At 38.9% G+C, this 22,861-nt stretch overlaps 1 protein-coding gene across 2 annotated transcripts in view; it reads right to left on the bottom strand.

Moving 5' to 3' along the window:
* Positions 1–585: 585 nt before the first annotated feature.
* Positions 586–22,861, bottom strand: part of PPM1A (protein phosphatase, Mg2+/Mn2+ dependent 1A) — a 35,847-nt gene continuing 13,571 nt past the window's right edge. The window contains exons 2-6 of one of the 2 annotated variants that reach the window (XM_053402117.1): positions 17,505–18,358; positions 16,393–16,510; positions 9,985–10,093; positions 7,951–8,008; positions 586–3,358 (exon numbers count right to left, since the gene is read on the bottom strand). In XM_053402117.1, coding sequence (XP_053258092.1) covers positions 3,329–3,358; positions 7,951–8,008; positions 9,985–10,093; positions 16,393–16,510; positions 17,505–18,338 — 1,149 coding nt within the window. In that variant the 5' untranslated portion in view covers positions 18,339–18,358 and the 3' untranslated portion in view covers positions 586–3,328. Of the gene's footprint in view, positions 3,431–7,950; positions 8,009–9,984; positions 10,094–16,392; positions 16,511–17,504; positions 18,359–22,861 lie in introns of both variants that reach the window. The other variant, XM_053402033.1, reaches the window with a different exon arrangement.

Raw genomic sequence — 22,861 nt, 5'->3', positions numbered from 1 at the left:
CGCGGGGGATTCGAACCGCCAACCTTCTGATCGGCAAGTCCTAGGCTCTGTGGTTTAACCCAACTCCTGAGGTTAGAAATATCTAATTCTTCTAAGTTTAAGTGTCTGGCTGCATGGGGCTTCCTCACATGATGAAACTACAAATTTCAGGCACTAAACTATTTCAGTAGCTGAAACTCATTGTATACATTTATTTATTTTTACTGATTAGGTGCACTTCTGAACAAACATTAACCACAGGGGGGAAATGATACCTGTAGAAATGAATGAAAACTTGTGCTTCCAGCCCAATTTTGTTTAATGAATAGGGGGAATTGTGTAAAAAGCTGCAATATAATAGGAGTTTGGTATAGGCCAATGGTATAGGTCAGAACCCACGTTCTGAAAACCACAAGATGTGGAACCAACTCTAGCACATACTGAATTCAACAATGTGGCCTACTGTAAGTGTAACTTGGTATTATTAATGTTCAGAACTCACTGACAGATCTAAACTGTAATGGTCAAAGTTAAGAAAAATATAAAGAGCAGTATGGACGTGAAGCAAAAAGCAAAGGAACAAAATATTAACACCTTACAGGTAAATTTGGGACCACCATATTACTTTATTTCGTCAGCAGAGGCATCCACTCCTCCCCTCCAAGTTAGGGAAATAAATAGCACACAATTCTTCAAAACTTTGCTGCATTGCCCCTGAGGTGTTCTAAATTTTTTTTTTTAGCATTTTTTAAAAGTTGCAAAAACGAAAAGTGCCTTTTTTGCAGACGAATGAACAAGAGTGAGGAAGCGCCTTTGCTAGAATATGTGGTGCATTGATTATATGGATTTAATCTCATTTTGGTATACATAGAATAGCAGTGTATTTAGCAGGCATAACTAACACAGTGCTTTGACCCCTTCAAAGTGCCAAATGTAAGGGAGGGGGGCTCTACAACTGCTGTGCCTCTTTTTTACCCTGCCTCCCCCCCACCCTTAAACCCCTTTCTTAGCACTAGTAGAAACAGCAGAAGAATTGTGTTTTTGTATGTTTAAAGGGTGCACCTGCGGTATGTTTTAAACATACGCTATGTCATTATGACATTTAAATTATTGTTTTAACATATGGCTTTCCACTTGTGATTTATAAAATATTTTAAACTTTTAAGTTTCCACAGCATAGCCTGAAGTTCTGGAGAAAAAAAAAATTTTTTTTTAAAGAACTGCACTTCAGTTTGCACAGAAAAAGGAACAGTTATCTTACCAATCCTGGAACCACTTTAACATTCTTTAGTAGCTGACCTTGTATTTTAAATACAGGTCTCTGAAATAGGTTCTCGTGATCCTATACGTTTGACATCTTTATAGTCTGAACTCAACAAAACTGTACATTTTAACCATTTATTTGTATGTAGGGGGAAGGATTGGTTCTTTAACCCAAAATCGCTATAAATTTATAAATACAAATAGTGCTTAAGGTTTTTCTTCATGCTTTAACAGGGTACAAACTGATTACAATGATGTCAAGGTTAAGCACCTCACACAAACAAGAGGAATAAAATAAAAGTGTTTGCTGGTATAATGCTATCCTTAGTTGAGACATTATTAAGTTACTTTTTCACTGTTCAACACTGTTCAACACTCCCTAACTCTGCAACAGTTTTAAGGCTATATATACACACAAATGTATATTTCCAAGTTAGGGGGGGAAAGACAGATATAGAAAAACGCATTGTACATTGCTTCCTATAAAAAGGTATATTTTACACCTTTTTTAAAAAATTTCCAGCTACATTGCTACAACCTATTTATATATTTTGTTGATTTTCCTTTGGAGGGGGAATCTGTTGACTGAAAGATTAAAGAAAGCTACATATTGATCATACAATATTCTCAACATAAAAAGGGACAAAATACAAGGTGCACGAAACAGTAGTTCTGCAAACACGACTGATTTGAAAAGTTATCTTTGAATGGTCAATAGGAGAAAAGTCAAATTAGTTTTATTACTTTTATGATTTTTTTTAAGAATTAAAATTTAATCTCAACAGTTAAATATTCTGAACATGCTGTATTTCAAATCTCACATACTGTTAAAACACTAGTTTTTGTTCTAAGTCAATGGGGCCATATAAAACATACCATAAAAAGTAAGATTGTCAGACTCTGACAAATGAGTTTTCATTAACAAGAGGCAAATATAACTTCACATGATTCTCTCAAAGCAAAAATCTTGAAAGAAACTCATGGGGGGGAAATTTTCATTTCTGAAACCATATTACGCCTGCTAACTGGGGGGAAATATCCACCTGTGCCTTGGGCAACAGTCAAGAGTTTTTCCCATTTCATAAATGGGCAATTAGTTAATAAAAAATATTTATCCACATGACATCTCATTTACAAGCATTTCAAAAGACAAGGGAGAAAATAGTTACACATATATTGTTAAATTTTGTTGTTTGTTAAATCAATCTTTATTGATATAATGGAATTCAAAGTATTTTACTTGGAACAGCAGCCAACCCAGCCAATCAGGATGTTAAGAGTGCTGCAGGCTTATACTAAATAAAGACATAGCCTCTTACATAACTGAAAATTAACTGAAGGTAAAGATTTTTTTAAAGGTGCAAATAATCAAGGCATTTTAACCCCCATGATCTATATTTCACTGCCATGTTGCAAGGTTGGCAAACCTGTCCCATTTGTTCACTGAACTTCCCATATCTTTCAATAGGATTTTTAGATCCCGCAGGAATTATTTTATTTTTTAAATCGAACAACTAAAAGTTTGATGGAGAATGAACTGTTTTATCAGTTATTTTCCATACTAGAATCGCAATGATCTGCCTTTATATAAAATAGCCTTTACACAATTTCTATGTACCTCCTGAGTGCTCAGCTGGCGAAGTTGCTGCTCCCAGCAATCCAGAACCACAAATGTGAATGGAAAAGGGCTAGATTACTGTTGTTCAAAGCAACAAACCAAGCATTTAATCTAACCTTAATCGATGTAAAGCAGTTCATCATTAAATAAGCATTTTGTACAACCACAATTGCACTTTACAAAACAAAAATCATACAACATAAAATTGCTTAGAGTCCAATTTACAACATATTGGTTTCAATATCACTTTTACAGAAGTCTGTTTTGCAATAGAAAACGAAAAGGGGAAAAAAAGATCATCAGTTCCTGGGCTAGATGTTGGGACTGCTGCTTCCAGGTGTAGTCACTTTCGCCAACACATCTTTTCCCCTTCAAGTAAGGTGGAAGATGGATGTTAGGAAGGGTCACTGTGGGCAGGGTGCAATTTCCATCAGGATGGATGTAAACTCCACAGCTTAGATGGCAGTTTTACCACATATCATCGGTTGATGCAGAGTCCTTAAAGAAAAGAAAAGGAACCCTTTAAAGTCTGGAGCGCCCAAAATTACAGCAGTTTCTGGATAATCCAGACTGAAAAGGGTAGATACGGCAATAATTTTAGGATTCAGGTGTTCTTTACGTTCTGAAGAGCTTTACTCTGGGAATAGTAACTTATGAGCATTTAACAAGGTAAGATACCTAGTACACAAAAGCTATTTAGGTCAGCCCTCCCTTGTAAATCATTGAACAGAAAAGCAGACTATTTTTCAGGTGTCAAGAGTTAAATTTTCAGCTTCTGCCTTAAACTAAAAGTTATTCACACATGTTCTCCTACAGTTTTTCAATTTTCCTACCCCATAAGGCAAGCTAGAAAGCAGGTTTCAGTGAAATCAACAGAACAGCCTTAGAATTTAAAATCTAGGTACTCTAGACTCACATCATTAGAAGTATCTTTTTAGATGCTATTCATATAAAACAGATATTGTTCAACTGTCATTCACCTCTTTTCCTTAGTCATATTTAAATGCTGAACAAGGCATTTCTGTGCCACATGCCAGTTCTGTGGAGATGAAGAATGGCTTGACTCACCAGATGCAAGACATCACCTGGGCACTAAAGTAAGCAGCAGCTTCAGGTGTTCAGTATCTGATGTAACTCAGCACTTCATAATCACACTACTGATATGCAGTACTACTGCACTCTTTATTTATCCAGATAAAGATGGATTTTTCTACTCCTCTGGCATTTGAAAGCAAAGCGTTAAGAGATTTAAGTTTTCTAGAAATGTTGAAAGCAGCTAGGGGAAATGCAAATTAAAAAACAGAGGCAAGAAATGCTTATTTTCATATAACTTTTAGTATGTTTTATGTATAACTCTATGCAAATTAAATTGCAGGGTTTGATATGTTTACTGAACCCAAAGGCACCTAAACATCTTGGGTTTTGTGAAAACAGGGACTCTGGCTTTAATTTCCCCCACCCCGAAATCGTCAGCTGTGCAGGACTTCAACTGTGTTTAGCTTCCCTGCACCCTAATTTTGGCTTGTCATTGTGTTGAAACCACAGTTAATAACAAACTTCGGCTAATTTAACAAACCAGCTTCATAACTTGCAGTTTCAAGTTCACTGGATGTTCAAGCCAGTTTGCCACAAATCACGTGGTCAAGTTAAAGGCCAAAGCCTTCTTGCCTGTCCACTCAAGGAGGTGGTGTGACATGAAAACACTATCACGGTAACCACCAACTTCAAAAATGGTCTCTTCCAGCGCATTTCCCTACTCCTTGCCTTCTCTCACACAGCTGGGGGAGAATTAAAGAGCTTTTGCTTTCCATTTGGACCAATTTGGGATTGCTAAGTCTTCTAGCATGGCAAATTGTGTTTGGCACTAGCTATGGTGGATTTCAGACAAGCAAAGTTCAAACCAGTGTTTCTAAAACAGGCTCATTTAGACGGATCGCGTTGGTATGAACCACATATTTGTCTCTAAATGACATAGAAAACATTAGCTGGCTTAGTGAAGGCTTCTGTGGTCATCTTCCCAGTCACATGGGACAGGGAGATGAGAGTGCATGTTCCTAAATCATGTCCCAAGCCAGATATGGGGAACCTTTTGGCCTACAAAGGTCACTGAATTACAACTTTCATCAACCCTGGCCATTCTTGCTAGGGCTGGTAGGGGTCGCAGTTCAGCGACATCTGGAGGACCAAAGATTCACCACTCCTGCATACTGCACCCCAATGCAGTCTTCAACTAAGGAAGGGTGGCTATAAGAATAGCCTGGGGCACCCAGCTGCCACTTTCTAAAGAACTAAAGAACATGACTTTCTAAAGAACTAAAGAACATGACTTTCTAAAGAACTAAAGAACATGACTTTGAACATGCCACTTTCTAAAGAACAAGACTTAGGCTCTTAAATCAGGTGGCATTTTTGTGTTGGTAAAATACGGCATTATTAGTATTTTACATGCATCTACATTTGTCAAGATGTCCTGGCTGAATAATTGTAAGCAATCATTTTGAATGTTGCTGACCTAGAAAAAAGTTATGGTATCATTCCAATTATTAACAGGATTTTCTTTACGCTTCTGAACTGGGAAACTGGAGATTATCTTGCATAGCAGTCAAGTCATTTCAGTTTGGTTGGCATCCTCCACAACAGAAATGACAGGAATATATCTATTTCACCTTTTAAGATATTTAAAAGCCTTGTGCTGGAAGTGGGCAAATTAGAAAGGCTTATACTATGCATAAAAAGCTCTCCAGTAACAGACCATCCACCAAGAATCTTCCAGTGCTTTTAAGACGAGTTCTCCAAAGAGGCAAGTCACTCAAAAGCATAACGCATGACCAGCCCAAGCAACCTAATTTCCTCCACTGACTCCATTTTGTCTACCCAGTTACATTTAGCCTGGTGCAAAATGCAGTGAGGTTGCACTCACCCGTGCAGTCTGAATTAAAGTACAGTGGTGCCTCGCAAGACGAAATTAATTCGTTCCGCGAGTTTTTTCTTCTTGCGAGTTTTTCGTCTTGCGAAGCACGGTTTCCCATAGGAATGCATTGAAAATCAATTAATGCGTTCCTATGGAGACCGCCTTCAGACCAGGTCAGGGGACAGCGGGGAAGACGCGCTGCGCTTCCCCGCTGTCCCCGGAGATTGCGGGGCTGGCGGTGGGGAGAAGGGCTCTTCTCCCCACCGCCAGCCTTCGGAAGAGGTCCGGGGACAGAGGGGAAGCGCAGCGTGCCTCCCCGCTGTCCCCGGAGCTTGCGGGGCAGGCAGCGGGGAGAAGCGCTCTTCTCCCCGCCACCCGCCTTCGTCTTGCGAAGCAAGCCCATAGGGAAATTCGTCTTGCGGAACGACTCAAAAAACGGAAAACTCTTTCGTCTTGCAATTTTTTCGTCTTGCGAGGCGTTCGTCTTGCGAGGTACCACTGTACTTAATCTAGGACCCTCGTACCTACGGGACTGCCTCTCCTGGTATGCCCTGTGGAGGATCTTAAGATCCATAAATAGCAACACTCTAGAGGTCCCCAAGGAAGTCAGATTAGCCTCAACCAGAGCCAGGGCCTTTTCAACACTGGCCCCGGCCTGGTGGAACGCTCTGCCTCATGAGACCAGGGCCCTGCAGGATCTGATTTCTTTCCGCAGGGCCTGTAAGACAGAGTTATTCCACCTGGCCTTTGGCTTGGAGTCAGCCTGATCCCCTCCCCCTTTTTCCTTTTCCTTCTGTGATGGAACCCCCAATTGGGGACTTCCCTGGCTTTTTTCTGGCCCACGTAGGACCAGTCTGGGTAGTTGGCCTTGGTGAAGATTTGACATTTTCTCCCCCCAAACAGTTTTTGATCAGGGCTTCCACTGAAATGAGGCTGCATTTTAAGTTGTATTTTAATCCTGTTTTTAAGTTGTATTTTAATCAATTGTTTTTATACCTGATGTTAGCCGCTCTGAGCCCAGTCTTGGCTGGGGAGGGCAGGGTACAAATAAAAATTATCATCATCATCATCCTGGATTTGGTTTCTCTGCTGGCTGCCAGCCTCACACCATAAGCTTGTTTCTATTGCTCTGCCCTTTATTCTCCCTTTTCTGCTTTCTCTAGCCTCTGCAAAGTGCACCAAATACAGGGTGATAAGCTACCTTAGTCATACTCAAAGCAGTCTCACTGAAATCAGTGGATTTAAGTAACTGAACCCATTCATTTCAGTGGTTCTATTCCTTGTACAACTTAGTTGAGCATCACCACTGCCATGTTACAAAGAAAACCCTTCTGTAGAATTATGTACGAAAGTTATGCACTGCGTTAGAAATGTGCTACTTTGATGTAAAATCAATGAGGACTTTGATGAGACCATGCGTGGCCACAAAAATGAGCCAAAAATAAAAGTAATTCTGAGTATTAGAGACCTCTCAACCTGTCCCCACTACCACGCAGAACAGGCACAAAAAGTCAACAGTGAAAGGTTAACGATTGTGTAGATGCCACCCATATGCGTGAATGCAGAGCTAAAAATGTTTTCCTTCCAACTCCCCAAGAACCTTTCTACAAGTGGGAAGGGTAGTGTGCATGTGAGGTGTGTTATGTGCCAAGGAAATAGCAAAAAAAGTGCAAGCACATGTTTGAGACAGAAAATGGGGTACGTGTGAAAATGAAGCGGAAGAGTTGTGAAAATTAAGTGGTGAAACAAAAATGCCAAGATTTTCAGTGTATTAGTCACATAGCACTGCACACGGAATAATTCAATTATGAGATGGGAGTAAGCTGATGGCTTGTCCACCAATGCTGCAGCCACAGCAAAAACAAACTGGGTAGCCCAACTTGACACAACAGGAACCAATTCCACTTCTGACAGCCAAAATACATTGCCATTCACATGCAACACAATGTTTCTTTCTGCAAGCATTTTTATAGCTACAATTCAAATGGAAGGCAGCTGTGCATTGGGACTCCCAACGTCAGTGATAAACAGATCTCACAAATCTGGATTTCTTTGGTTTTTGCTTTAATGAACATAATACATTTTAAGCACTGAAAAAGCGATCTTTCAACTAAACTTGTGAAAATGGTCAGTAAGGACAGGCTGACGGGATGACAGGCTGGACAGCACTAATACTCACAGCATCATCATTTCTATAAGGATTCAGTCTGTTATAAACCGCTTCAATCACACTCCGTCTAAAGCAAGCAAGGGGGGAAAAAAGGTTTTAAAGATCAGCATTTTCCAAAGGACAATTGTCATCTGAAAACAGATTCTCAAAATAGAAATACCTTTAAAAAAGGAAAAAAGGAAAGGAAACCCTTATTTATATATTTAAAAAGTGTGCCATCTTTCTGCAAACTGACATTCAAGGTAGTTTACCAGAATTCCATAAGACCGTCAACACTCATAACAGAAAACACATCATTATACAGCAATAGATAAAAGCAGCAGCTCAACCATTTTAGTAGTAGCCAATTGACTATCAGCAGACCAAACTAGGTAGGACAAGCACAGCGAAACAAAACAAACACTACAGCAAATTGAACCAAACTACTGGAACTACTTACCAAAATCCCAAATAAGGAAAGCAACATTTATTTTAAAAGAATTAATCAAGTACCAGAGAATGTCAGCAGAATGAGAGGGCCAAGGACCAAAGCATAGCACAACTAGTTATCTGCACCCAGTAGGGCTTGAATTCCCAGCAGTCCCAATACAATTATGAAAATCCCATGCTCAAGCAACTGGGCATGTCTTGAACCAGGGTTTGAATCCCAGTAAAGATGTGGATGAAATTCCCAGTAATATCCTTCAGTACAGGAAAAACTGGGACTTCAGTAAAGGCTCATCCAGACAGAAAATTCCCCCAGATGGTTTGGAACTTGACTGCCAAACTAAGATGAACAGAAAGAACCCCTAACAGAGATGCAAGATTTAACACTCTCAATTCATCTCTGGTTCAATGGTAGTCAAAATATCCTGTATCTCCGTGCCCAATAGCCTAACATCTAAAATTGTCAGAATGAAGATCGATTCGACATTACAGCCTTGATTATGTTGCAATACTAGACCTTTTTCTTTAATTACATTTTAATCCACTTTTCTACCTAAAGATAAATTCAAGAAAACTAAGAATTCAAGACTCCTTGATTTTCTTCAAAATCTTAACAGGTTAGGTTCAAAGCTACCAAATTACAAAAAAGCCTAAAATTGTAACAGTTCAAAATGGAGCAGACAACAGCATTTAAACCCCATTTTGAGAAGCAGTGTCTAAGCCACAGCCTTTCTCAACCTGTGGGTCCCCAGATGTTGTTGAACTACAACTTCTATCACCCTTAGCTAGCAAGGCCAGAGCTCAGGGATGATGGGAGTTGGGGTCCAACAATATCTGGGGACCCACAGGTTGAGAACCACTGGGAGAGATAGCTGCTTATTGAAAGGCAAACTTCCTTAGGCAGGCCTTCCACAGCCTCAGTACCAGTACAAAAAAGACCCCCACCATTTGTGTCCAAACACACATCTGACAGTGGATGGACAAAGGGCACAGTCTCATCAAATGATCTTATGGATGCAATGGCTTCATGTGAGAAGAAGCAATTCTTAAAGATACTCTGGTCCCAAACTATTTAGTCACAAAGCAGTGTTTGAATTGACCCCGGAAGCAGACTGGCAACTGGTGCAGCCTGCATGGTATCAGAAGTTTTGATGCGTTATCATCCAAGAAAGGCAACTATGACCTTGGTGAAAATGCAATACCATAAAAACCAGCATTATACATATCAAATAAAAACTAATTTGTTTAAGCCAGTCAAAACATATAAATATAAATACCTAAACCATTAGAATCACACACTTAGAAAGATTTAAAAGTGGTAAATATTCAAGAACTTCAGTTAAAGGATGAGGCCACTCTTAAAAATAGCCTGACCTTTCTTCAGCTGTGGTATGACACAGGTTTACTTTTAATTTTAGAATCCACCTCCCAGTCTGCCACAGGGTATCACACATGCCTTCATTTCCATATTTAATATAATTCCAAATTTGAAAGAAAAGGTTAGGGCTAATAGTCGTAATGCCCCTTTAAAAATATTTTGGTGCCCCTCCCTTTTTAAGAGTGGCCTTATTGAAAGAATTTTAAATCAACAGCAGATTTACGCGGGTGTAAACTCACTTGCTTGCCAATTCACCCCCTGGCGGAAGGTTTGGGATGCTCTCTGTTTGCAAAGTACGCATGACGTGGACTAAGTCTGGCACTCCTTCGCCCTGCTTCTTTATGATCTCTGGGAATCAGAAGTACTTTCTTTGTAAATTCAGTCCAAATGCAATTGAAAATATTTCAACATTTTACTTTAGACAGACTAGATTTCAAAACCTTTGACATATTGAGTATTGTATTTACAGTGTCTCTGGTACCATAACAAAATAAGCAGGTTGGACAAAACAGTTCTACATTGGCATCTTTGCCGTGTATTTCCTACAATAAAGCTTTTGGAAGCATACAATATATTAATCTCATTAGATCATTATCTAAAAATATCAATGATACTCTTGTAGTACATTGTAGGGGAGATTGCTCTAAAAGAGCACCGAGATCTTAAGTGCTTATAGTGCCTGAGAAGAAAACAAATTAGTTATAAATTGATTTCACAGAAAAATGTAACAACCATTTTTAGTAAATGAAAATGATACACTCCAACAGACCAATTTAAGAGTTTTATAAACTGAAATATGAAAACATGAGTGACATGCTAAGAAACATACTATCTTGAATAAAAATAGAGTTGTGAAACAACAAAAGATGAACTGCATAGTCTCTGTAGGGAAACAATGCTCAAACTAATTTGCGCAATACTTAAACCCCATTGTATGAATTGTTGGAATAATCAAGAACCTGATTTCAGCTGCAGCATCATTTACTTTCAAGCAGTATTTGAACACCGAATATTTGAACACTTCAAACTTCTCAATCCATCTTCAAATCAATTAACAGATAATCTGCATTACTCAGAGAACATCAGGTGCCAAGATTTTAAAATCTCATTAATGTAACAAATCATAGGTCAGATTTTCAAACGTGTTTTAGACCACCAACTTAGGTTGTTTGTTGATTTATAAAATAGAACTATTAAAACTGACAATATTAGGATATGAATTATTTGCCTTTGAACATGTCACACCACTGGTCCATCTAACCCACCAGCATTCTTCACTGAAAGTGGCTCTTCAAGGTCTCAAGCTCAGGTTTTTTCTACTTTGCTACCTGATAGTATTTAACTGATGACATTAGAGGGATCAAGCTTGGAAACTTTCACTTGCAAAGATTTCATTTTGCAATCCAATAAACACCCATGATTATAATGGATGCTTTATTAGGCATACAATCGCTTTAATTAAAGTAGCAGTTTGGTATATTGGCCAGCACACTTGAGACTTCATGAAAACACCTGTAAAATGAGCTTGATGAGAACTGCAGTTTTCTCAAAACTGCATGTAGTATCAATGTAGCACCCAAAATAAAATAAGGAATGCTGCGCTACCAAATTTAACTTTCTCAGTCTATAACAGCAGGCCACATGCAGACAATATGACACAAGAACACAGCTAGTGGAATAGGAGCACAAAAACAGATTTTCAGTAACCTTTCAGTCCCTGCAAGTTTTAGCTCAATTTGTAGGCTTAATGTATAGTAGCCGATAGCAAATAGTCGGGGGAAAGTCTTGACAGCTGTCAAAGTACATAGATATCAAATTTAATTCCCTATAAATGCTTCTCTCTTTTTTTCCTTTTAAAGAAAGATTAGTGAATAGTGGCCAGGATCTGAAGAGCTGCTTAGGCAAAAGCAAGGGGCTTGGGCACTAACCCACTGAAACCATCTATTCTCTTCTCCAAGGCCCACACATCCATCACAAAAGCAGACTGCTTGGGGAGGGGGGACAAGTTCCCTTGATATCTCATTGATAGCTGCACAGTTCTATGGATCCTGGACAGTATTTCAAAGCAAATACTTTACTTTTTGTTTTGGCTAAACATTTTGAAGGTGAAGTACTAAGGCCAGAATCTGTATTTTACCATCAACTATTTATGACAAAGGCTTCTAATACTGAAACTGAATAAAGAGCAAAGATATCAGATTTATTTTGCCAAGTTCGTTTATTGTGAATTGTGAACATCTAGTATAGTCTACATCATTCTAATGCTATGTTATGTTTTGTACAAAAATAAAGGGATTAAAATTTATCTGAACTACACAGTTCAATAACCTAAAGCTACAGTACATTTAAAATACATTCTCCACTAAAATACATTTATACTCAGTAGAAACATATGTACAATCCACAAATTATTTATGGCACAAATGGAACCAATCTGTTGGCCTTCATCTTGCAATATCTTTTTTGTGTCCATGCATATTGTAGCTTCTCATTAACTTAAAACACTTTCTCAAACTGCAGCACAAGAAGATTAATGAAAGACAGATGAATAGTGTTGACTTCAACTGCTCTTATCTAAAAGGAGGCTGTGGTTTTAGAAGTCTGAGAAACACAGTATTTCTATACTTGTGGGAACATGTTCTTGCATCCAAAGATCTATTTACTTCCGTCTTCTAAATGAGAGAAAACATCTATACTGAAACATGTGTTTTATTGAAGATATATAGTCTACACTGAGGTGATCACACTCAATTAATTCATTGAAACACAGACATTTAAACAGTTATAATAGTCGACATACACCTATTACAAAACGTATTTCAAAACAGTTTCCCCGCCCAATCCTTAAAGCGCTGCATCTGTGCAAGCTCCACAAAAATTAACAATAGCTTGCACTGATGGAGAAGCTTAAGGATCTTAGTAATGAAAAGTTGAGGGTTTTTGTTTTGAAGAGCTGGGCTAGTCCCACAGGGTTGGATCCAGACCTGCTGTTCCATGAAACGAAGAGCTCCCTTTCATTTGCAGAAGTGAGTTGGGTCCAATGGAGATTCCTACTCAACAAACTGGACACTCCAATGGGCAGACAGTGGGAAGAAATTTCCACCAATTACCCCTCCCCCCCATGCGGCCACACACATACCAGAATGGCAGACCAGAATGCCAATCGGTGGGGTGGGGTGGAGATCACCTCTATCTTTTTCTGTCCGCAGGAGCATATAGTGTATGGAACTGAACTCTGTGCAACTCCAGATCCAACTCATTGTCCATAATCCTTGGAAGTATTTTTTTTTGAATAAACTTTTCAAATACGTAGTTTATATTGCAAGTTGCAGGTGGGATTAGTATTATTTACTACACAATTACAGCTGAAATTGTTTGACATCGATATAAAATAATTAGGACAGCAGAATTCATAACTGCCATAGTTTTTTTTTTTCTCAACTAGTCACCAACATAGCTCCTTCGCAAAAAGAAACAAAATTGAATGGTGAAATTAAGTATTTTTCCTTGTACGTTGGGTCAAAAGTACAAGCTCTTAAGCCTGGTCGGGCTGTAAATTAAAATGTGACCAATCTTCTCACTTGATTTACACCATTTCAGTAGCCATATAATGGTAATACTGTTTTCAGCTACCATTTTTAAAATTCCAATTTGATCTGTACAATGCAAAACTGCTTACAGACAGGCCTGTGCAGAGCTTTTCTGAGGCCTGGGGCTGAAGTCTTGTTAGAATAAAGTTATAAACTCAAACAAAAAAGCAGTCAGTCCCTGGTGGAGGCCCCTGGGCAGCTTAGCTCTTACCCAGGGTCTATCCCCCCCCCCCCCCCCCGCCGCCGCCTTTGCATGGGCCTGCTTACAGATCTTCATTATACAGGTCCATTTTAAAATTATAATTCAAATTTCAAAAACACTAACTTAGGGCATTTTAGGGAGATTGCAGTAACAGATTATTAAGCACATTTTGAATTATTCAACAGTTACATAGTCAGGTCTATTTTCCTGTGAATTTATTCAACCAAGTAGTTCCGTTAGCGCAAGAACTGTGCAATAGAACTAGCCCCCGCGTCCCCTTCACAGCATGTTCACCTCAACCCTCCCAAACAGTTTGGGAGTCAGTACAGAGGGAGGAGTAGGGGGAAGTTCTTTTGTGCAAACGGAAAATCTTACATATATGGAACTACTTTGTTGGATGTTGCACATAACCAAAAGACACTGGGTTGTAATCCAAAACTGTATGAGAGGAAGGAAACTTGTGCCACGGATTATTCCCTCCCGCCTCAGTAGCCCAAGAGCCTCACTTGAGGGCTGGAGGACCTATCAAATTTTGCAGGCTGTGTCGTGTCCAGGGCAGCAGTATTTGAGGAAGGGGGGAATTGCCTGAAAGCTGATTCCTTTCACTGCAGCTCCAGATATAGTCTACCAAAGAGGCTTTCTGGGGGAAGGGGGTACAAGGGGCTGTGGGAGGTGGGGGGGAGGTAAAGAGAAAGGTGCAACTATAGAGTTGGCAGGGGACTCAAAGTTAGTTTATTCAACACTGACACCGGAAACCCATTACCAGAGAACAATGGGACATGTTGCCTTCCACTCACAACACACTGAATAGAAACAGGCATGCCTGAAACTTTGACAGTTTCCAGTTCAGAACCCGTCCCAAGAATGCCTAAACTGATCTTTAACACACCTCAGTTTTTAAAAGTAGGATAGGAAAATAATGCAAGAAAATATAAATGGCAACACTGTATTAACTGGCAGCTCTCTTTAAGACTGATCTTGCGCCACACCCCCAAACTGCTTTTTGAACTCAGGAAAATTCAAAGAGCAATTCAAGGGGACTAAACAGAAAATCTTCAAAATGCTGAGGTATATTCACACTGCCCTTTGGATCACAGCTATGGCATCTATTCACAAATTAAAAGTCTAGCTAATTCCACTTACACAAAGAAAGAACTGTAAGGTCAAGTTTCATTTATGAACATGGATTTTGTTACACACACACACACACACTCATCAGTGAAATGGTTTCAGTCATATGGGATGGTATCAAAATAAGCTTATGCATACAAAGTGCTTCCACACTTATAGATGAGGACAGATGATTTTCCTTTCTTGCTGTAGCTCCTCCTATCTATCAAATACTGCTTGGATGCCCAAACCTTCCTAAGCAACTTTTCAGGAGGGGCAAAGAGCTGCAGTAGTACAAGCTTTTTGCAAAATTCTGGTCCAGTTTTGCCACACTTTACTTTGGTTCCCAAGGATGAAAAAGTGTGGACAAACAAGAAAACACAAATATTATTTTCTGATGCCTCTTCTCATTTAATCTATTAAATATGACTCCAAAACATGAATATCAGTGGCCACTAACTGCAATTCTCCCAGTGTAAAGAGAATGTGCTTAATAGGAGCATAATAAGAATCACATCACTACCACTACTGAGTATTTGAATAAAACTTTCAAGAGTTCAAAGTGCTTCACATTCATAATCTTGCTGTATTTCTTACAACCACCCCATAATATCGTTCAATGTTATGATCCCTCTAGTTAAAATGGAAGGGAAGGGCGTCTAGAGTAGTAAGTTTATGGCCAAAATGAGATTGAATCAGAGACTTCCTAATATGTAGCTCAGTCCCTTAGGTACTACATGACACCAACTCTCAGTAAACAAGCCATTGAATCAATTCAAGATGGCAAAATATTAAATAAACAACATTTATGTTCAGCACAGTTAAGCATCTACAGAATAAAAAAATAAAGTGCAAGAGATTTTTTAAAACTCATTCATTAATATGGCAGGCGTAAAAATATTTCATGTTAGTGCATGGGACTTATGACTTCAGAGCCTTTAAGGTGTAATCACCTTATGTTTAGGTCCATTACACTATATTATTATTATTATTATTATTATTATTATTATTATTATTATTATTACCACCGCCATAATTAAATTTATTGGTCACTTTTTTGCCACAGGCAGTCAGCAAATTCAGTTTTTTAAAATCTAATTTTTACTTAACTCAACATTCACAATAAAATGGTTTCTTTATTTTGGAAATAAACATATATTACAACTTATAGTTTCAATACATACTTACTAAGTCCTGTTGAACATACTAGAACATCTAAGGAAACATGCACAGGATTGCACTGCACATGTTCAAAGGCACTATAATACAGTGTGAAACACCTTTCAAATTCATGCTTTAAACCAGAACCAGTTTTGAACCATATGGCACAAAATTATATGAAACGCAAAAAACCAGGTTAAATTATCTATGACAGTACTGATTTCAAATTTACTATTACACAAGCATAACAGATATTAATAAACTATTAATTTAAATTTGATAATATTATGATGGCTAACTGTCTTCTCAGCAACCAGGATCAAAAATTGCTTACAGTCTAGAATTATTGCTGGCAAAATAAATGTTATACTCAAATCTTTCTCCAGTGTAAGAAGAATTGTCAAGGACACCTATTTTGGCAGGACATACTACACATATCCAAAAAGGCAAGAAAAGTACCTTTTTGTGAGGTGTAATGCTGAATGGCACTTAAGAATTTAAGAAAATGCTTATAGATGCTTAGGACTTAGCTGTTGGGCATTTGTTTAGAAATAAAATTACTTATTTTTTTTTAAAAGAGCCACCTTCTACTCTGCTTTCCAGGAACTTGTCCAGCTCTGCTTCTCTCTTCACTGCCTCTGGTAATACCTTTGGTGCATTTGGGAAACAGATCAATATCACACTCATGTTGTCTCGGCTTCCCTGGAGTGGGAGGGGTGGAGAAAAAGAAAAGAGTTTGATGAAGTTCTATTTTCCAGCATAATATTCACACAAGCCTGACAACTTTCTTTACATTAATACCAGAAAATGCTAGTAATCATAACTTTCACCAATTTCTCACTCCAACACTGAATGTAAGCAAGTATCCATTTGCTTCTATAACTCTTGTTCAACAAAGTCACTTTGTTCAAAGCTTACATGAGTTATCCTGGCTCCCCTTTTGGCAAAATACAGATTGCAACTGCAATACTAGTAATACAACAAAGCACAATGAGTGATAATATTAAAGGCATAGTCTCCAACTTCTTGCGAAAGTGAAGGTTAAGGAAACAAAAGAGGAATGGGTAGTTTAGCTAAGCTACAAAATAGAAGAGGAAACAGTTTTTCAATAAAAGGCCTATTTGGCCTAAACTAGATACAACAGCTGTTGCATGTATCTTTTGACCTGCTCCCACCAAACCTCCATGATACTAATTTTAAGAAAAGCGTGGTGGTGGAGAAATATTAGTAAGTAAAGTTAGAGCTGATGTCCAATTTGGCTATGTGAGATCATTAGCTTAAAATAATTTACCAATGCACATGTTTTTCTCCAAAGAATGTAGAAAGCTGCCTTATATAATCAGATGATTGGTCCATCTAGCCTAGTATTGTTCACACTGACTGGCAGCAGCTTTCCAGGTTTTCAGACAGGAGTCTTTTCGGCGCCACCTGGAGATGCTGAGGATTGAACCTTGGACCTTTGGATTGCAAAATGTTAACTGCCAATGAGCTACAGTCTTTCCCCTACATACAAAATCCAACAACCTAGCAGAAAAGCAAGTTAGATTTAAGCATGTGTGTTCAATATTGGTCCCAGAGAGTCAAAAGCCAGCTAAAATTGTGATTGACAAGGGACCACTTTCAACACCAGCTGTACCCATAGTTTGCTAACTAATCATACACATTTCAATATATCCCACATAAAACTTTTGGCTACCTTATACAAGCAGGTGTCGACTATCTCATTGCAAACTCTTTCAAGGTCATCAGTGACTTCAAGCCTTGATCTGACAAATTCACACAGCTCTTCATTTCCCATAACATCCCAGATGCCATCACAGGCCAGTATGATGAACTGATCATCATCTTCTGATCTCTCAATTTCATAAACTTCGGGCTCAGGTGAGACAAGCTGCTCTGTAGGGCCTTTCCCATGGACACATTTGTAATCAAAGTCTCCAAGTGCTCTAGACACAGCGAGGGAGCCATTCACACGCTGAATCATGACTGAACCACCTGCATTCTGTATACGTTCCTTCTCCAGTGGATTATTTGGTTTGTGATCTTGCGTAAAGAAATAAACCTTTCTGTTTCTACAAAGTAATCCTCTAGAATCTCCACAGTTGATAAAATAAGTGTGCTGAGGAGAAATGAGGACTCCCACAGCTGTTGACCCGCTTCTGTCCGCACCATGCTTCTTCTCAGAAAGTAGCCTCATTTGTTCATCAATTTGCAGAAAACCTGTTCTGATTCCTGTCTTTACACTCTCCACGGATGGGGAAGCTCCACGGCCTTTAAAATCATGATTGCTTGTGATGTGATCTAATAAATGCTCGCAGCAGTATTTGGCAACTTGGGATCCAGCGTGTCCATCATACACAGCAAAAAAAGACCACCCGTCAAGTCCATTTGGTAAGCCAATTACAGCTGTATGCGCATCCTCCATCTCAACTCGCCAACCTTGCATGCTACTTAGCCCATAACGTAGTCCATTGCCCTGCCCTTGGGCATTGTGCTTCTCCATCTTTGGCTTATCTAAAAATGCTCCCATGATGTCTTGTCCTTTAAGATCTGCAGAGACAAAAAGATCTGCTGTTAAGCTATTTTTAAGACAGTTAGCAGTTTAATCATATGCTGAACATGTTGCTTAAAGAAAACACGAACCTGAACTGCGGTGCTTACTGTACAAAACAGACAGAATATGTTTAATTAACAGGGAGCTGAACTGTTCAGCTTGTGGCTTTGTGAACTTCACTCTTGGGAATAGTTTGTGTATTATTATAAATATTTAAATTGTTACTATGCAAGAGAATGGCTTGCGCTTTATTAATGTGGCTTTTATCAAAACATCTGCAGTAAGTGTAAATAAATCAAACCACAGCTCAGACTCTTAAGAAATAAACAAAGCTCAGTGGATTCTTGGTTGCACTGGACAGTAATATTTTCAGTCACCCATTTGTATACCAACACACCAAACCCAGATTTAACTAGAACCATCTTGTCATGCACTTGGCCAGTAACCGTCATGGAAGCTACCTGGAATGGAACATCCCCAACTGGAAAGAAAGTGTGTGTGTTTGTGGTTTTGTGTGTGTGTGTGTGTAGTAGTGACAGTGACTATACTGGACCAAAATCAATTCACTGTTTTCAAGACTGTTACATTTTGCCCTGTTCCGAGAAAAGCATGCTATAAGACCCCTAAATAAATGAATAAATCCATTTATTGCCCATCTATGGTGAAAAGTAATCTGTAAATACTGGGAAATCTACATAAATAATTTTCTCTTATCTTTCAGCGAGTAGATTTCAAGGCTGCTTGTCAATATCCTTCTTAAACTGTGGCACCTGGAACTGGACCAAGGCAGAATAGAGTGGTACTATTACCTCCCTTGATCTGGACACGATACTTTCTGTTGAAACCTAGAACAGAATTAGCTTTTATTGCTGCTGCTTCACACTGTTGACTCGTGTTGAACTTGTGGGTTACTAAGAACCCCTAGATCCTTTTCACATGTAAGCCAGGTATCCCTCATCTTCTATTTGTGCAGATGGTTATTCCTGCCTAATTTGTACTGCTACATCAACTGATGTGCTCCGATGGGAAAATAAGAGGACAAAATTGACTGAACTGGGCTATGGACATAGTTGTGACAGAAGACTGTAAATCATACTTGCATCTGCTTAGCATCATTAATTTTTAGGTTTTTGTGGGTTTTGTTTGAAAGAGCACAGCTTGTACTAAGCACAACAGGTAAATGGTAATGGCACACTGTTCCAGTATATCATACATCTTTAAGTGATGTTTTTCTTTGTAGATTCTCATTGTTTATTCTACCTGAACCCATTTTAGAAACAAAATCTGTATTCATGCCATAGTTATTGAAGATGAATAGTTATTGAAGAAGTTTTCCAAAGAAATCTTACATCTATTTAAAAAAATAATGTATCTTATTCTTAACACATAAAGAAGTCTTTAAACAATCATACAAATTACACATTATATACAACACCCTAAAGTGCTATAGTGAAATAAAAGTATCCAACTATGTTTCAGTCATTTGCAAATGGGGATGTGAGTACAATTTCAACTAACAACTGTACTGGATTGTTTTGAAGCCTCTAAAATATTCTGAGTAAAGTTCACACCTTTTAGAAAAGTAAGAGTTTCGTACAAGATGGCAAAATCTGTAGCTCTGCCCTCAGAAAAAAACTGAATGCAATGCATCAAATATTCAATCAACCAGGCCGGGAAACATCTGCAAAGCCACAATATACAGTACGCTGCATTCTGCCTTAAGATCATATGTTGTGCATGCCTGGCATGGCATGGTCTCCCACACAGTGGAATATGAATGATCTTCGGATTTAACCATTCTATATGGATTTCAGGCCAGCTGTCTACACAATTAGGAAGTAACCCTGCTTGCTGGACAGAGGTAAGAACCAGAGGAATAACTGGCCACAGACCTGGGTTTGGGGATGAGAACATAGAAAAGCCCTGCAAAGGCCTGTCTAGTCCAGCATCCTATTCTCACAGTGGCTAACCAGTTGTGTATATAAAGCCTTTATTGCAACAGGAAACACTGGCTGTAGCACAGTGAGGGTAATTAAGGGACACTATTGTCATAAAGATGGAAGAACAGGAAATAGAAGAGAGAGATGAAGCAGAAATCTCTGGGGACAACAGGTTTAGACAGGAGAAAGAACAAGTACAAGAGCAGGAAATGCTGCCTGAATATGCTGTTTCATGTGTCTTTTTTATTATTATTCCTGCATTAGATAGCAGAGTGATTCTATTTGAAGAATCTTTTGTAAGCAGCTTTGAAGAGCTTCTCAGGGCTATAAAGCAGGATGTAACTATTCTGAATAATGAATATATAATAACAGCAAAATACATATGACTCTTAAGACCTGAATTTATCTATTCTGAATTGTGGAGCAAAAAAGTATGTAATTGCTCACAGACTGTTGAAGAATTAATAATAATAATAATAATAATAATAATAATAATAATAATACCCCGCCCATCTGGCTGGGTAAAAGATTTTTGATAGGTACTTATCAAGACCCCTTTCTTTTATACCCCTCTCCTTTTTAAGGAGTCAGAAAACATATTTTTAATCCCTAGGAACCAAGCCTAGACAAGGCTGATAGAGCACCAGAAATTGCAGATTTTTTGGAGATGCACAAGCTACCAAGCCTAACACTTCACTGTCCAGAGACAAGACTGCAAGCAAAGCATTCACTCAGTATTCCCTCATATCAACTCTTTCTCATTCCCAAGATTGAAACATGGCTCCATAACTAGATTTTGTATATCATAGCCAGGAACATGAGCTGTGAACAGTCTCAGTTGAATTATCACCTACCTTAGAAAGGTTTTAAGCATTACCAAAATATGAGAAGAGCAATGAATACTTGAAGGAAACCATATAAACATTCATATAACCACAGAACACAAAGGGAAATCTTATAAAAATATGCCTCAACCCCTTATTAGCTAATATATTTATCTGTCTTTTAGCTAAACAAATATGTTGAAACTGTCATTGCATTGCCATTCACTTCCTTCCCAAAAGAGGTTATCATTTGAATGCAATTCCTCCAAATATAAGGGCTGGGATGCAGGTCAAATAATACATGAAGTCAGGAATGCATACATGGCAGTCTCTTTTTATATCATCATGGGATTATTCAAGGCCTTGTGTTTCACAGACCTGCAAGACTCAGGGAGAAAGTCAGGTCTGTGCATACACAAGCCCACACACTCCTCATTTTGCAACAGGCATCCTGTAATTCTTGGGTGAATCTGCTCTGCTCCCCTGCCCCAAATCACTTACATGTCCTAGTTTCTCCTATGGGTTACACTCTGTACTTATATGTATCCTTATGCATGATTATGAGGTTCAAGTGGAAACATGAGGCAAACACATAAATGGTCAACACAATGGCACAATTCACTTGTTTCCAGGAGTCACAACTACAACCAAGTCCACTGCATATATTTTATGAAAGAGGAGCTTCCATCTGATCTGGTATGGTGTGGTGTTTCAGAAAAGAATGGCATCCAGAGATTTATTTATTTGCAGGATTTTCTCTAACATTTCAATAAATGTTTCCAGTTTACAGGAGATGAGTTAGTTGCTGCACTCCTCAGAGTGACTATTCTCCAGTCTTGGGGCCAAAAATATTTGAATTAGCAAAATATGGTTTACACTTGCCATGCAAACGAAGTGTGTAAACAAGAATCTGACCTGGTCTGCAGGGCAAACAAACCACACCTTGCTGTTCAGATTTAACAGAATACTATGATTTCCCACAAACCAAGAAGCAGCAAATGAAGTGGAACATTGAGGAGTATTCGTTTGTGTGAGCAGAGGGCCTGTTCCAATTAACACAAGGCTAGGGAATCTTTCCTCCTGGGATGGCTGCATCCGTTCAGGCATAAAATGTGTCAGGGGCCACATACCAGCGATGAAAGGGAGTGCCACTCCACAGCCACACACCCCATTCCATCAAGTCATGCTCACATGCAAGCACACCCATTCATTCATTCTCTTTCACACATACCATCTTTTCAATTCACACATAAGCTCCTCACTACAATTTGCACTGAGAAAAAGGCTCCTATTCGTTCCAATGGATCCCCCCGCCCCAACCCAGCAAGGGGTTGATCCAGATAGAAACCCTTGCTGGGGGAGTGTAAGAGGGATTTTTATCTTTTGCCCCTTGCTATGGCACAATGTAATGCAACATGGTCCCAACATTCACTCCAATGGATCATTTCTTGACAAAAGCAAACAGCAAATACCAATCCTGATCAAAGCCACATCAAGGTGCATAGAGTTAAAGCCCCACTACATCCCCATGCCAGAGTCCCAACCCAAATTTGGCCCACTGTGCTCAGTATTTGCTACTTTTCTGTGCTGGTTGAGGATGAAAAGAGAGCAGTAGGGATCTCAAGGAGCGGAACCACTGTCAGGCGCTATACATACTGTCTCCACAGTATATTGCTTTTTACCTCCAACACTATTTTTTCATATTTTATCATAGGTTTTTGAACTTTGTGTATCT

The sequence above is a fragment of the Podarcis raffonei genome, chromosome 1 (assembly GCF_027172205.1).
Source record: "Podarcis raffonei isolate rPodRaf1 chromosome 1, rPodRaf1.pri, whole genome shotgun sequence".
Lineage (NCBI taxonomy): Eukaryota > Metazoa > Chordata > Lepidosauria > Squamata > Lacertidae > Podarcis > Podarcis raffonei.
This window is presented reverse-complemented; position numbering and strand designations above follow the sequence as displayed.